The sequence below is a fragment of the Topomyia yanbarensis genome, chromosome 1, assembly GCF_030247195.1.
Source record: "Topomyia yanbarensis strain Yona2022 chromosome 1, ASM3024719v1, whole genome shotgun sequence".
Taxonomy (NCBI): Eukaryota; Metazoa; Arthropoda; class Insecta; order Diptera; family Culicidae; genus Topomyia; species Topomyia yanbarensis.
This window is the reverse complement of record NC_080670.1, coordinates 197497937-197515348: the sequence shown is the minus strand read 5'-3', so window position 1 is coordinate 197515348 and position 17412 is coordinate 197497937. Positions and strand designations below refer to the sequence as shown.

The 17412-nt window shown below is 40.7% G+C and overlaps 1 protein-coding gene across 2 annotated transcripts in view; it reads right to left on the bottom strand.

Moving 5' to 3' along the window:
* Positions 1-6141: 6141 nt before the first annotated feature.
* LOC131686928 (integrin beta-PS) overlaps positions 6142-17412 on the bottom strand; it is a 30139-nt gene continuing 18868 nt past the window's right edge. For both annotated transcript variants that reach the window (XM_058970963.1, XM_058970965.1), the window contains exons 5-8: positions 8724-9158; positions 7915-8666; positions 7383-7857; positions 6142-7318 (exon numbers count right to left, since the gene is read on the bottom strand). In XM_058970963.1, coding sequence (XP_058826946.1) covers positions 7253-7318; positions 7383-7857; positions 7915-8666; positions 8724-9158 — 1728 coding nt within the window. In that variant the 3' untranslated portion in view covers positions 6142-7252. The remainder of the gene's footprint in view (positions 7319-7382; positions 7858-7914; positions 8667-8723; positions 9159-17412) is intronic.

The window sequence follows — 17412 nt, the reverse complement described above, 5'->3', positions numbered from 1 at the left end:
GTAGACCCGCTCAATTCCACACACCTAGCCACGCCCATGCAAGTGTGTTTTTTTCATAATAGTCCTTTCATCTACTTACGGAAAATGCTCGGAATCGAAACACTCTCCATAGATGACGGAGATATCAAAAGACGAAAAAATATCAGCTGGGGACTGTATAAGTTCATATATTACAAATACTCACAATTGGGTCATTAAGCTATATATAGTTTTCCATTCCATTCGACAAATTTTAGGTCCAATATAAATAATATAACATTATTTAAAAAAAGTTCGTCGTAATACGTAAAAACGTTTTGTTTTTTTAAATAAATCTTATGTAAACATAGACAATACATAGGTAAACAGCGGTTGTTTACATCTAGCCTATCAAGACAACACCCAAAATGAAAAAAACTATATGCATTGGATGATGTTTATGCCAAATAAAAATAACCCTACGGGAAAATCGGGAAAACATGTATTCATTTTTTCTGACAGGGCATCATTTGTCGTGAAATTCGATATGTCAAAGACTTCTGATAGTGTCAAATCAAGACTGTCAACATATTTCTTTATTTTAATTGTAAATTTTATTTTCACGTTTCCTGAGTTGGAAAAACATTGTTGTAATCACGAAAATCAGCTTTAGCGATATATGTAAGAAAAAGAGTTTTTTTTTTCTCATTTAATGATCCAATTCTCATGCCGGTCTGTGTGTTACAGCTTCTACCACAATCTTGACGGTAACTCACAAAACAACGAAAACAACCTTGAAATCAAGCCAAACATGTCCAATGGTCCTAAGTGAAAATGACAATTTCTCTTTGTTTACTTTCTCTTTCGCTAATAACTCGTCCGTTTATACGTTTGTTCATTGACTCTTAGCAAAGTATGCTAGTCAAAATCAGCGTTTTTCGATATATCCTGTAACAATATTGAAAAGTTTCATGCTGACGCCGTAATAATCGAAGAAGAAAGTAAACAAAGAGAGGCTCTGATTTGCACTTAGGACCATTTGACATGTTTGTCGAGAAATGTCTACACGGAAATAGCCTCGAAATTGCCTCCTTCAATTAAGCAACCATGACCTGCCTTCATTGACCCGATGAGCTTGGTATTTAGTAGTCTCAACGGGCCAGAAGCGGCAGCACGAGGCTAGCCAAGATCCGGTGAATCTCCATCACCGATGGGAATAGGGTGCAATCATCTGGATGCCTTCGCGAAAAAACGAAGAGCTCACCCAAGGGTGAGGATCAATCGCAACTGCTCAAGCTTCATGATAGGCAGTTGCATCAGCGGTACCGAGTAGCATTCTCGAAGCGTGCTGTATGGCTCCATTCCAGAGTGTGGCAAGAGTGTTGATCGGGCTAATCCAATTGCTTTTGCTGATAGTTCGGATGAGTAAATGCGACTTTTGCGATTCCTCATTTCAGGTATTTTTGTTTTTTTTTGTGTTTCTAGAAGCGTTGGGGACCCGTTGTCTAATCCCAATTTCCAAGAGCAGGAGCTACTTGCTTCGGTTTTGCGGTAGAGCCTCTTCGATCCGCTGCGCTTGGTAGTCCCTTGAAGGAACAATTTTGGCCTTTACAGGGAATATTCTTCCTTTTTTACGTAGTAAATGATGTCATCTAATCGTGATCGTAACACTCGTCATCTTTCTGACCTAAGAGAGCATGTTCCTTGAAGTCCAAACTTAACCGAGAAAAACGTCGGGAGTTTCCGATGGCCTTGAAGCCAGTGTTGCCACAATTAAATCTGTACTGGGAGTTGAAAAATCTTTTCTATTTGTACTCTTCTATAGAAAAATCTGTACCGGATTCTGTACCCAAACAATAACAAGGTTGTTTTATAAAAAAAATATTTTTCTTGTGCACATTTTTCATTCGAGGAAATCCAGTCTTGGGACAGCTTGACAGCCCATATATTGAACTCATAGGTGATTTTGCGGTGATTTGGTGATGTCATGGCGGCTCAAATGGAGCAACATTCGAAAAGGCGCATCCCATTTATTATTTTCCATATTTGCAAAAAATAAACAAGCATTTCTATCATAAAATTTATTTCGCTGTTCAAATTAGAAACTCTCCTCATTCCACCATACCTAAACAGAAACATAAATTCAATTTTTGAATTTAAAAAAAATCCAAAATAAAATAAATCGATTTTCGGAAATACAAGAAGATGACTTTCAAAATCATGCCACTTCCACTTATATTAAGATTTCCGAAAATCTTCCAGATCGAATCTACATCTGTCCAGGCATAAAATCGTCCGGTAGATGCCGTTCCGTTAAGTTTCTATCAGACTTGGGTCGAGTAGAATGCCAGAATTATTCTGAAGGGATCCGTACCAAAACCATCGCAATATCTTCCGGACAGAATAATTGCAAAGTCGAAAAAACTCTGTCAGTAGTCGAACAAAGTTGTACATTTCTTGCAGCATTCTTGCTGAAACCGAGCACTACCGGTTTGCTGGCCAGAATTCTGATAAAAGCACACAAATTCTATTCAAAACCAATTTTGCTAAATGTGTCGAAAATCCTACATATACTGCTTATTTTTCCAATCAAAATACTAGAACTCTTGACGTTCTTAATGAACTTGAAACAAGGTCGTAGGTTTACTTTCGTTGGCCAAAATGTTTTTCATTTATATTTCTTCAGAAAAAAGTCACCAACGATTAACAGATTACAAACTTCACAGACCAAAACATTTTTAGGAAGGAAGAGAGCCGGTTGCTAAAAACGACTTCCAGCAAAATTTATAATAAGATTTATGTAACTTTGCTGACGGTTTCCCTAAATTTATTATCTAATAATAGTTTTCCTTATCTACATTTTGGAATACGCTTTTTTCTAAATGTTGTTCTAACCACATTGACGGCGTTCATAACACACGTAACGAAACACGCTTTTCTATTGAATTTTTTTCGTTTCGTTGTTCGTGGTACTCGTACAGAGAAGGCATACTAGCGCCACCATCAAGTCGGTGGTACATATATGAAACAAGCACTACCTGTCAAGTTGTCCATGGGCTGAGGAAATCAAACCAGAAATTCTGACTCGGTTGTTTTATTTGAGCTGGAACTCCGCAAGAAACCAGTTAGAATTCCGGACGAGTTTCAAGTTTGAATCGCAGCATCCACATCAGCGAGGAATTCAAATGGAGCAGTTCAGAGTAAACGTATGCACTCCGAGAAGATTCGCTCGGCTGTCACATAGATGATCCCTTTGATTTGCTGGAAGCAGGTTTCTCGCATATCGTTTTCTAATGTCAGCTTCAGTTCAAGCTCATTCAGATTCTTGCCATCACTGCTGCCTAACTCAACGTTTATCTGCTATTTACTGGGATGCATCGCAGGGTTAAATTATTTTACCTTGTTGTCATGTAAAAAATCTGTAACAACATGTACTTTTTTACAAAAATCTGTACCGTACAGAATCTGTACCAAAAATGCTTCAAAAATCTGTACCTTTCCAGATAAATCTGTGGAACAATATTGTACTTGAGTGGTGCTAAAAAGTCAGTTTTGGTGGCACATTCGGCTGATATACTGCTGCGGCGACTGCGGTGTTCCATGGATTCCATTTTAAAATCGACCACATGTCGCTCTATTCTTTACGCTATTTTCGTAATACTCGCGATCTTATAAAATGATACATTTCATTCGTTTTTATGAGCCATTATCAACAAATCAGGAGGTGATTTCTCGACAAACACATGGCTTTTAAGCCGTAATCATATGTTTGTCGAGATTTGTTGTTTAAAAGTTATTTTCTTACCAATGTTTACAGAAAATATGTTTGTCGAGATATATCCACCAAGACAGAACAAAATGAAATCAGCAACACTGCTTCTACGGCTATAATCTGTGAACGGGCTCGACGTAGAATCACCGATCAGGGTTACCAAAAATACAGAATAATCTGCATTTATACAGATTTTTCAGCCATTTTCAGACCAAGAATTTGTATGCAGAGATATACAGATTTTTGCGTGTATGTACAGATATACAGATTTTTGAAAAATGATGTTACAAAAATTGTTTTAAGAAATATTTTTTTAAGTTTCACTAATAATTCCTCTCTGTCTCTCTCAGCTTAGCCCTCTATATTAAAATACATCTTCATTTTTGAAAGTGGTCACTCACTCTGAAAGGTACAGGTTTGTAATACACTCAGGTTTGCACCCAGAAAACGGCTCGCTGTAGTCTACTTCCAGAAACGTTAATTGTAATGCTCTGTGCTTTGTTATTTCTCAATTTTTTGTCCGCAAATTCGACAGCTACATTGGTCAACTCAATGTGTATAACATTATATATCAACAGAAGTCATTAAATGAAGAAGAAAATTATTTTTCCATTGTGCAAGTTCGATAAAGTTAAAGCTTCTGGATGTAAAATATCAGAACGATTTGTAGTGTTTCTTTATGAAAATGTAAACAGGTCCTTGCTTGACTGATTTAAACCACAGGAATTAATATCTTCGATAGATAATCCAGTAAAAAGATAAACGACTCAACTGATTCGATACAGATATAAACGAGGAGTAAATACAGATGAAAAGATTTTTTAGGACAAACACACAGATTTAATTTTGGCAACCCTGTCACCGATTGCGAACGCAGTGAGAGCAACACTCTCATTTCGCTCGCAAATCGCAATCATCTGCTGCGCCTGCGCAGGCGCTCATCTGCCACTGCGGCGATGAGTTTTCGTTCAGTACAGTTCATCGGCGATCGCGTCGCGGTACGGTTTGGTAATCGGTAAAGCGGCCCTTACACGTTCAATATTTTTGTCAATACGCGTATTGACGATATTGTTACAATATTTCAATCCCATTTGAAATCCACATCGTCAATACAAGTTTTTTCGATTACACGTACAATATTTTTGTCAATACTGTCTGGTATTGACAAAAATATTGAACGTGTAAGGCCCGCTTTAAAGCTTGTATAAACGCAGTGCTTGCCCATCGTTTGCGTCCGGTTTGGTTCGACCGCGTTTCAAATAATGTTCGTAGATTATGTATCACTTCGGAAATCGGAAGCTATCGTTTTAAATGTTTTTTTTTTTTCGAATGGAAAAACTGACTCGATCGCTGTGTACTGTTCTACTCGAGTAGTGCGTGATTCTTCCGTTCTACGTCACCGCGCAGCGAAGGAAGTGTTGCATAATTGGTTGCGGAAGAAAAATTCTTCCAAAAAGATCATAATCCAGTGTAAAAGCAGAGCAAAGTGCTATGTGTTGGATTCAGGCTGGGCGTGTGGATAGCTCGACAGCCATTTTGAACGAGCGACGTGTTCAATCGTGTTCACAGCAGGCAAGTGTTTTTTCGTTATCGGTGAGAGTAGTTTGTGGAGAGAAAAGAGTGCACGATGAGATCATCCAGTGTTTGGGAGAATCAGCGCTGATGGTGGCTTCATCGTAGTGAGCGGTGAATAAGGCGAAGAAGGTCAAACCAGTGTTTGTGATCTGCAGCGATTTTGAGTGTGTTGAGTGAAAAATGCCACCAAAACTAAAATTTATATTTAATATAAAAGTTCAGGTAGTTTGTTTATTTTTCAAGCATTTGAAAAGTGAAAAGAATATTAGAATCAATATTGAAGCTGAATAAGTCAGAAGCTATTATTCCAAGTAAGTCAATATTTAGTAAACAAAATTTCCAAATCAGTTGAATTTTAGTGTTCTCATGATCAGGTTTTTAAGAATATCCCTTCCGATTCTATTGAAAATTATTTACCCCCATCATTCAAGTTTAAAATTTATTTCCTGCGGCTGCTAATCTGCTATTAAACTGACTCTGTTCTCTGCTAAGTTGAGTACAGAAAAGAGCGAGGTAGGCGAAAGTTTGTAAAACTTGATGCTGAAATGCCGGCTTGTCAAAATTGACACTAATGACAATGTCATAAAGAGAAAAATAACGTTTATAAAGGAAAATTCACAAAATTTACACGAAAACTATTCACAAGCACAGTAAGCAGCGCAGTTTTTCGGCAATAACTTTATTACACTCTACAAAGAATGTAATAAAAAAGATACTTAACACCAGTGCTCAATTGTTACTCTGACGGTTCACAGCTTTTAATTGTTAACAAGATAGAAGAAAGACACGTATGGAAATGTGATAATAACCACGGTTATACGACCCCAACTACCTCGGACTGTTAAAAGTATATTTTTATTCAACTACAATAAAAATTTCTGTCATCTAAACCCTCGGCTAGTTTCGTACACATGTATGATTATTTCTAAATGTTTGTAATACGTACTTGTTTTGATTTGCACAGATAAAATCCCTCTTTTCGGGGACCCCAAAAATAAATTATTTACAAATTTAAACTAAATTAATTCATGAAATTGAACTTGGATGAAGTAGACTATTGCTTTCAATGTTAGAGGAAACTCGAAATTTCACACACAGCTAAAAATAAATTAATCCACTGATGTGTGCGTTATGCGTTCGTTTCACTACAACTAAATCCCTAACGAAAATTTGACACATAAATTCATGTTTGTTAATACAATGTTATTGATTATCAATTCATTTTTTTTTCGGTAGTTTATGCCGAGGTTAATACAATGTTATTTGCTGTAGAAATCAATCGAAGACACGTTCGTTCGAGTCGAGTCACTTTGTCGACACTTCCTGCCGTATACAACTAAATAATTTAGTCACAAAGCTTGTTTTAAGTTTAAAAAAATGGCAGCAAACTCATGCTTAATCTAAATTCGCGTTCCATTCTCCGCTCAACTATTGCTTAGTAAATTTTGGCTTTGTTTGTAAAACTGTTGCTTTTTTATATCGCTTGACGTAAGTACACTTAAGTATAGCAGTACATATGCTGTTTGTGTAGATTTTACTTTCAATTATTGGATAAGGCCTTCTTTTTTTACGTTTTATGTATTACATTCAAATTCTAGCTTTCCAACACAATTTTTTTCTCTGTAACACTTCTGTTGATGATTGTGCAGAGAGAAAGGATCCAAATTTCCAAAAAACTTAAAGAGACGGGCTACCCTAGCACGCCTTTCACCTTGGTATGTTCCACAGAGGTTTGCAGGCCATAGAAGAGAAAGGAAAATTCGAAGACTAGTAATGTTTGTTGTGACACTGTTTGCGTTATCGGGAGCCTCGTCTCCTGAATAAGTCGATCCAAAAACATGACAGTAACAGTTTCGGTTTTATCACAAATCGTGAACTGTTTAAGCTGTTCTAAAATCCAAAACTGTTAGCTGAAACACTGTAGGCACTTGCGGTATTCGATGAGGTTTATTTGCCGGCATACGTTGGGTTCTTGAAGGTCGTTGTTGCCTGCTTGTAGATGGGGTTCTCGCCCTGAAAAAAAAACAGTGAGCGATTAGTTCTAGATTCGTTGGAAAACACAAACCCAATCACTTACCGTATCCCACTTCGCCATCATCCGCTCTTTTTCGAAGCGTGCAAACTCTCGACGATCGTGGATCGTGGTCAACAGTTTCCAAAGTAACAGCACCGCCAAACCGATCAAAACAACGGCAGCAATCACAGCAAGAACGATTCCCAGCATGAACACCTTTGGAGGACACTCGCGTTCCTCCTGCGCCTTCACGACGACCTGTTCGCCACTGTCGTTATACGAAAACTCGTACCGACAGTCATCCTCATCGAAGAAGGTACACTTGTTGTCATCCTTCTCCTCATCAACCTCCACCTTTTGTACCGGGATGGGCGTGAACAGGGTACAGTTTGCTGCGCAATCCGACGGTTCTGCCAAGGGCCCCGTTTTGTACTGTTGACACTGGACGCAGTGTTTAAACTCATTACAGCGTCCCGAACAGGTTGGGCACTTCTCACAGAATCGACCCGAATAGCGACCTTCTTCCGTTATTTTGCACCTGAAATGTACTAATATGAAATACTACGCTCTGGGTGAAGATTAACTACCAACTCACCTACAACTTCCGCACTCACAAGTTCCATGACCGGAGCAAATCTCGCCACCACTTGGTGGAATACAGTTCTCGTTGGTCGCTTTGCAATCGCAGGCAGCGCCAGTCCAGCCTTCAGCACAGATACATTCTCCACAGGAGCAAGTGCCTTGCTTCGGCCCGGAACACAACAATCCATTGTGACGATCGCAGGAGAAGTTGTCACATTCGCAGAACGTCCCGGAGATCACCTCCTCCGCGTTAGCTCGTTTGTCGCAATCACACACTCCGCAGACGCACTGACCCCGCCCGCTACACTCGACCGAAGTGTTCGTTTGACGGCAAGCATCGGCGAATCCTGCCTCGGTGTGAATATCCGTCGCGGAGCACTCACACTTGTGCCCATGATGAAACTCGTCGCAGTCACAAACCCCGCACTTGTACGTTCCCACGTTGCTGCACTCTTCGGCGTACTCCTTGTACTCTGGATTGCCGGGTAGTTCACAGGGACAGCTACACAACATCTCTATGTCAACGGTCAGACTCTCGGTGATACCGACCGGATAGATCTGCAGACCCTGGTTCCAGTCGCGCGGGTTTTCCGGACACTTCAGCAGGGTGATGTGAGCTTCGAATTGGACAATGTCGCCGACTTTAAGTCCGTCACATTTGCTGGTCTGTACGAGCGGTCCATTTCCTAGACAGCGCGAGTAGTACTTAACGTCGATCAAACTGTCCGTCCGGTTGTCCTTCATTTCGACCGAGGATGAGATTTTCTACAAAAAAAACACGGATGTTAACCTATCAAACTGGCGTTAGTTGAGCATACTCACATTATATTCATCCCGCACCAGCGATACTATGTTGGACGAATCGTTGGACAACATGGCCGCCGATGAACCCTCCACCAGCTTGGACAGCCGCTCGTAAACGGACAGCTCGTTCTGCGTCACCGCAAAGATCACGTTGATCGCATTCTGTTTCACCTTCAAATTAATCTGCGAAATGCTCGGATAGTCGTGAATCGTGGAATGAGTGTACCGGCCCGTCTTATCCAGATGACACTCGCCATCGTTCGGGGTTATCACACCGCCCAATTTTCCATCGCCGGCGTAGTGGAATCCGGCATCCGTGGAGAACACCAGCAGACGACGGGCTTTCTCTCGCCAACCGATCTGGTCACGGCAAACCACGGCCTGCATGATAGCATCGAAGCCACCCTCCGGGGCGTCCAGGTTACCGGAGACTGCCGCTCGCTGGACCTCTTCCTGTTGGGTGGGTTGGATGATATTTCACGATTAGGTTGTTGGTATTGGACGAATCTAGCATAGCGGTGAATGTTAAGTCACGAGAATGAATGAGCCTTATTCAAGAAAGGCTTTTCAGTTCTGGCTCATGCATTCTAGCGTTTAAGCTCTAAAAGCTAGGCGGTGTTAGAACATCATGCTAAGCTACTGGCTTACTATCTACACAAACACCCATGCACCGATGTACTACTACTACTACTACTGAAGCGTGCGTTGCCACGTGTTCCTGATGAGGTGCAAAATATCGATGATTTTCGTACAGATGAGGTGGATTATGAATACAAGCAGAGGAAGAGTTTTTTTTGTTTACATTCGATGATACCTGTACAAACGTTTGTTCACATTTTTAATGAGTTTCTTAAGTGGTGAGAAATGGGCCATGGAGGGGCCAAAACTAAAAGTTAAAGGGTAGGCCATGATTTCCAGAAATTAATTATTTAAAACGTTACTCAAGGAAGCCACTAAGGACTCCTCGTTTCTGTTCTAATCATCAATTATAACGATACAATGGCGCCTTATTGTGACACACAAAAACGAGTGTTCACGAAAGTGACACTTTTTGTATGATTAGAAGGGGAAGGGGAGAGGGCGCCCTGGACTGTCCCCTGGAGTTGATAGTGGGTACAACCCAATTCTCCAAATAATGTCGGGCATCAGATCTCCTGTGATGGACTAGAGAGACACAATTTTGAAATTGATCTTGGTCACAAACAGAAGGTTAAGCTGAAGTCCACCACCAAGAATGAATAGAAGGGTGCACATGGTAGCAAGTTTACCTTGGACGACTCCAGGATAACAGAAGAATCCAATCCCCAACTATGTCCAAGTTCGAAAACAGCTGTTCGTGATTATGTCCAAGAGGGTATATCAGGGTCAGAATCAAAATGGGGAAACATCTGCGACCTTAAGTCCTTGAGCTCCACCCCCAGAGAATGTGGACGTAAGGAATCTCTTGCACTAAATTAACTAAGCTAGAATAAGAAATGCGCTGCAAAAACTGGGAAAATGGAAGAAGGCAATTCATCTCTCAGGAATCCCAAATCAGACACCTGGACACTTATCATCTTAAAAATGACTAACAGTATCAAATGCATGCAAAGGGATCGACTGCATGCAAAAAGAGTTTCCGCGGTTCAGAAGGTTTGTGAAGAAACTGAATTAACCCAAAGTTCGGGAGAACTACTCATGAAGCTGTTAGGGTCTCGAAAATGATAAATTGGCACATGTATGTGTAGTTTCTAAAAACGTCTTTTTAAGAATTTCCAGGTCAATGTCAAAGACACCAGTTATATATACGAAACTACCAGGAAACTTAGACTGCATGATTACAGCAATCGCTGTATCGCTCTTTATCGATATTGCGGGAACCTACGACAACCTTGCCTTCGTATCGCTTCGACGTGTGGATAAACCGAAGAGCTTAGAGCAGTGTTGCTGGACTGTAACAACGTGGATAGAATGCAAGACCATAACCATGAGAACCTCTAGAGGCTGTCCTCAAAGAGGACTGCTGTCACCCCTTCTGGTGTCCCTGGTAGTGAAACTACTTTAACCATGGTGGCGAAATAGAGATTCATTTATAAGATAAATAAGTCATCCTGAATCGATCTGTCATTAATGGAACCACTATCGAATTTGCTGAATCGCCAGCGCCATGCTGGATAGGTCAAAATAACCGGAGAGACATCCGACTCGTTTGCGACGTTAGATGGATTGAAGCAGGGCGATGCACTCTCTAGTTCATTGTTCAACAACGCACCTTCGAGCGATACGAAAAGCTGGTGGGGAAAGGAACGGAGCCATCATCACGGGTTCTCACGTGCGCTTTGGCTTCGTGGAGGACATCGAAATTATTGGCGTTGATCGCAGAGCAGTGAAGGTGACTTATAAAAGGGAAGCTGCGAGAATCGCGGACTGACTATAAACTTATAGTTGGTACAGAGCGAGGCAGTCAAAAAGGTGTTAGTTCTGAGGTGGATATCTTAGAAAACTACTACAGACATACGACAACAATGTTAGCCACGAGGCCAAAAGACGAGCTCAGAGATCGTTGGTAAAGGGTTCCCAGATCCTGAATTGACCAGAGCCTTTATTATTTAGGAGCTTTACCTTAACGGAAAAGTAGGTATTGTCGAATCATCAGTTCCACTAAATCAGCGCATTTCTTTGGATACACTTAGGTGTGCTATAACATGACAAATCTACATGAAATGCCTCGTGCGTGTATACTTGAAAATAGTGTTATTGACGCATATCTTATAACCGTCCTCATAAATCGGAATATTTGTGCTGTACCAGTCAATATGACTGTTTAGCAGACAGGAATTACGTCTGTTGTTCGGTACTGAATAGATAGAATATGCAGTATAAATCTGCATATTCTCAATAGAGAAAATCACCTGTGAATTACACTATTTGGCAGAAAAGAGGTGTTAGATGTACCTCTCTGCTCTGACAGTATTACGCATGAGTTGGCAAACTGGTTCGTATCCAGCGAGCTCGAACCGTCGTAAATTGATCACAAATACATCATCTTAATTTTAATATCATCCTAGATATCGTTATGTATCGTAATCCAAAATCTACGAACTATAATCTCCACAAAAAGAGCTGGGCGACTAGGTTTTGGGGGTATTTTCAACGATTGAAGCTCCAAGTGACTTGGATGCGGTAGTGAATAAAATAAACTACTAGCAGCACCATTGGGAATCGTCACACGATGTTCATCCGGTTCGTTTTACGAGGTAATGATAAGTTGGTGTGAAACCTAATAATAAAATTTGGAATCGAAGGGGGGAACTTTTAAGTATACTGAGGTGCCCTCTATAAAAGTTTGAAAAAAGATCCGAAAAATGTAAACAAACATGCATTTTGAAGGGTTTAGCGACCTAAAATTGGTCTAACAAGAACGTGCAAATCGCTCAAATGTTTTATTAAAAATCAAATCATATTTCTTGTGAAAGTTCAATTCATACAGAAAAAGAAAAAAAATTTAGCAAATGTGAGTTGCCGAACTGAGCACTCTGTGAATGTGAAACAACGAACTGAGCACTCTGGAATTCGAAACGTAGCGCTCGAAGGTGCGATACGATGATCTGGTATGGAAAGGAACGGAACCATCATCACAAAATGTGACAGTGTTTGGTGATGTGTTTGTTGGCTTCGCGGACGACATCAACGTCATTGGCGTTGATCGCAGAGCAGTGGAAGAGGTTATTGTGATTTGTAGTTTTCTTGGACACTCTCCTCGCCGGAGAACGCCAGCTTGCCAGCTTTTACGTCTTCTTGGGATTCCGCTTGATGATTGCCTAATATTTTTCTCTCGAGCGGAGCTCTGGCGTATTGGGAGGGTTCATGTCCATGAGTACGACCTGGACGTTTTTCGCGGCAAACCACTACATGGCCTTTTTTTTGGTAATGGCAGGGTATCAAATCCGACAAAAATAGAACGGAATAATTATTTTGTTATCAGGATCCTGTTTGCGATGTAAAAGTCGCTCTTCAAGCCGCAGAAACAGATAGCCAGCCACACGAGATATTTCTTTGCAAACTTTGACAGCTTAATGTGTTTGAAAATCTGTCATCTTTCCTCTTCCAATCGACGTATTGTATTCCTGCCCAAAAGCTGTTTATAGTTTGCCTTGACGTCAGAGCTGCTCATTTTCAACAGGTTTGTTTGATCTTGAAGGAGAAATAAATCATAAAGCCTACCTTACCATGTTAAAGTGGCAGATGTTCGTTGCATCATTCATTCAAACAGCCCAGTCACTCAATTATTTTCCATTTATTTTCAATTTCATTGACCCTAAGAATATCTCTTTGCTGGGGTAAACAACCCAGTACTACCCAAAACCATCATATTCCGCGCACACCAGTCGTTGAGAGTATCCAGAGTGGCTTGCAGTACCAGGCAGTCGGACTGATTACGAAATACGTAATATAGTTTAACATCGTCAGCAAAAAATAGTTTGCCACCAAGATTCAAAATACCAGCAACATCATTCATAAATAGCGCAAAAAGCGGCGGTCCAAGTGTACTACCTTGCGGAACTCCAGAGCGGTTCGAAATCTGTATATATCGCATCCAGTTGAAGTTTTTTGAACATATTATCCATACAAAATGACGTAAAGCTCACTAGATTGGTTTCCACCGAACGGCCAGGATAGAAAGCATGCTGACAGCTGCTAATATAGTGTCGGCAGGAAGCAAATGGTGTTTCGATAACCACTGACTCCATCAGTTTTGATTCAACTACGAGCGAAGTAATTCCACGGTAATTTTCAACGTTATGCTTGTCGCCTTTTTTGAAAACTGGGAATATAGTGACAAACACTTCCAATTGCGCAAATGGACAATATGCCCGAGTATTTTTTCAATACTGTTGCAGGTATAATACTTGGACCGGGATCGGAAGACGCTTTTGTCTTCTGAATTTTTGGAAATTTTACTACGTTGCTTCCCGAGCAAATGTCAAAATCAAACAGCAGGCATGATTCTACATACACACATCTTTAGAATGAGAGGCGCGCAGATTTTTTTTAGCGCAGGATGTGTCAAGTAGAAATTGACCAATTTTTGATCGTAACTCCCTTTATACGTCTTAGTAATGTGAGCAATAGACTGCCCAGAAAAATAATGAATTTTTGAAAACTCAATCGGCCCACCCCTGAGTCGATTCCTAGTCCCAACAGGAGTACTTGCTCCAAATTTGAAGCAAATCGAACAAGTCTAGCTACCGGACCAACGTGCTTGAAGTTTGTATGGGATTTTTCGACAATTTACATGGAGAAAACCCTCTTGCTCACATTTTCGCCGCTAGGTGGCACTGTATACATCAGATTATCACCAAAAGTGAAACTTAAGACGATAATTTTATTATCTACAACTTTGTTGAAGACTGCAAAGCGATCCGACTCCAATAGGAAAAGTTATTAAACTTTTAACGAAGTGATGTCTGAGTCAGTTTTGCATGGGGCCTAGCAGTACATGGTAGTGTATCAGTACTAGGTTCTAACAAACTAAACATTTTTATAGAATAAAGGTTAGATTTAGCTGAATAGTATGTTCGGAAGAATTGCAGTACATAATACGAGTTATGTTTTGGTTAGAAAATTTTAGTTCAATCTGTGACCGCATAGATGGCGCCAACACTAACTTTTCAACGGAGAGAGATAGAATATTGAGATGTTTGGGAGAATTACTGCAATATTCTTGTTCTACAACTTTGTAGAAGACACCTAATTTCTATCTCTCTTCGTTGAAAAGTTAGTGTTGGCGCCATCTATGCGGTCGGATGTGGAACTACAATTTTCTAACCAAAACATAACTCGTATTATGTACTACAATTCTTCCGAACATACTATTCAGCTAAATCTAAGCTCTAGTGAGCAATCTATTGAACAATTTCTCTTGAACTATCTAAAATAGGTTGTGTCACTGGAGCCGGAATACAAACTAAAAACAGTCAGCATTCCGGCTCATTTTTCGGCTAAACTTAACCGGGATAGATTGTCTCATTCTCAACAGTTGAATTTGCGGGTTAATGTTGGACCTGCCCAACAGCGTTCCCATGTTGGCCCAATATCAATCGACGTTGGTTCGATTTTGGTCCAATTTATGGTCAGAATTTGATCCAACATTGGACAAGCATTGGGTCAACATTGGTCAGACATTGGCCAGACAATGGTCCAACATTGGTCAGACATGGGTCCAATATTGGCCAGACGTTGGTCCAATAATGGTTCAACATTGGTCAGATATTGATCAATTTTCAACTCAATTTCGGTCGGACTTGGGTCTATTATTGGTTCAACATTTGCCAAATATTGGTCAGATATTGGCCAAACATTGGGCAGACATCGGGCAAAAATTGGTCCAATGTTATTGTTTCAACATTGGTCAAATATTGATCAGCCATTGGACAGGCATCGGTCTAATATTGGTTCAATATTGGCCTGTCAACGATCAAATATTAGATATTGGTTCAACATTGGTCCAATATTGGTCAGACATGGGTCCAATATTAGTATAACATTGGTCAAATATTGGCCCAATATTGGTCAAGCATGGGTCCATGGGGTTCGACATTGGTCAAATATTGGCCAAACATTGGCCAGACCTCGGGTAAACATTGGTCCAATATTGCTCAGGCATGGGTCCAAAATTAGTTCAAAATTGGTCAAATATTGGCTCAATATTGGTCAAACATTGGTTCAATATTTGTCAGGCACGAGTCGAATATTGGTCCAACATGGGTCAAATATTGGCCACACATTGGCACAACATTGGTCAGACATCGGTCAAACATAGTTCGCATGTTGATCAGACATTCGCCAGACATCGATCCAACGTTGATCCGAAATTGGTCGATCAATTCGACATTGGTTCAACCAAATACAAATTAATAAATACACAGAGCCGTAGCGTGGTCTGTTGGCGCCCTTGGCGGAGTCTAAGTATTGCGCCTCTTTGTTGTTTACTTTGGTACCTTTTCAGTTCGACTTCCAATGATAATTTGTGTACATGGAAATGTCACACTTAGTCGAACTTACTTCATGAGTTATCCTCAATATGTTTATAAAGAAAATCAAGGTTTTACTGCTCTCCTCAGACCGGCGTCCTTGGCTATTGCCAACCCAGCCAGCTGCATGCTATGGACCTGTAGAGGTGAAATTAAATGATGGAAAGTTGCGGCATTCGAAGATAAGCTCAGAATTGTAATATCCTATCAAAAGCAAACAAATGATATGACCGGTGTAAAATATTTTTTAAAAGACTATCGCATCTACATGCCTACCCACAAAGTTGAGATCAACGGTGTGGTTATCGATTCGAGTTAGTTTGGCGTAGATCTACTGAAGCAAAAGGTTTACTGTTGCTAGGATCGCTTGCTCCAGTGACCAAAGTTTTAGAATGGTGAGAGCGCAAAGAATTGTTTTGGATAATATAAGGATTAGGAATGCTGAAACACGTACCCATTGTGGGGAGTAAAATACACAGCCCAATTCGTCTGTTTCGTTTTGACCGGTTTAACATGGCCAAAGAAAAATGAAACTGGCAACGTTACCTAACCAAACAAACCTGGCCAGAAAACATCTACTTTCGAGAATTTGTGAATAACTCAACAAGTCAACGACCTATTATCAGAATTGCTGCAGAGATGAATTGATCTGGTGGTGCTCTGTAGCTCAACGCTATACCGGAAGAACTCGTCTTTCTAACTTTATTTTCCTCGGCAATCAACATACCTGACGAATCGGAGAATCCTTCTGTGTTAGGTAAAGCCAAAGAGGGTATATGTCCTTCCGAAGCAATTCTAGATGCTGCAAACCCTCAAATCAAATCTGAATAGCAGTCTGTAGACAAACACAATTCGTTTGATTCATCATTGCAAACCTGACTGGCAAACAACTTCAATGTCCAACCAAGCGGAAAGTTGGATCGTATCGCTTCTGCTCGCTCAGAATGCCTCCCACTACAAACTGCTGCTGAACACAACAGTTAAGACGCAGTCACCGAAGATCATCTGCATAGTAGTCACCTGCGAGTTAGCTTAAAGCTCTTTACCACATTGGATATAAAACTTTAGCTTGTCTCTGAGTTTCAGTCGTCCAAACACGTTGTCGTCTATGTAAGGACGACCGAAAACTCGAAAACGCAATTGCACTACTGCTGGACGTTTGCATATCGGATGATATGAGGTTCCGTAGTCGGATTCACAAAGATCACACGCGCTGAATAGTTGCCATGTGATAGTTGAGTTTACAGCAGTCTTCCCATGAACATCGACAAATTTGCACCCGCGTACAACATTTCGTGCACCCGTTCAACCTCAAACATGCTTTTCCTTTGTGTACAGGTTTGCCTCGAACATCGTACCCAAGCAAACGATGTGCAAACTTAGGTTAAAGCACCGTGTACGTACACCGTGTGCGAACACAAGAAAATAGAATGATTCAACGCTAGTGATGATGAGTGAGAAAGAGAAAACTAGTGTAAAGAACCTGTGTGTACGAACACCGCGTACCTACATGGGGTTCGGTTGTGCAGATTGTTTATCTGCACAACCGAACCCCATGTAGGTACGCGGTGCAGGTGTGCAGGTGTTTAGGTACACATTAGTGCGTTCGAATTTTGCACACGTGGGTTTAAAATGAGCACAGAACTAGAGCGAACATGGTGTTCGATGTTCATTTGGGAAGACTGGTTTACAGT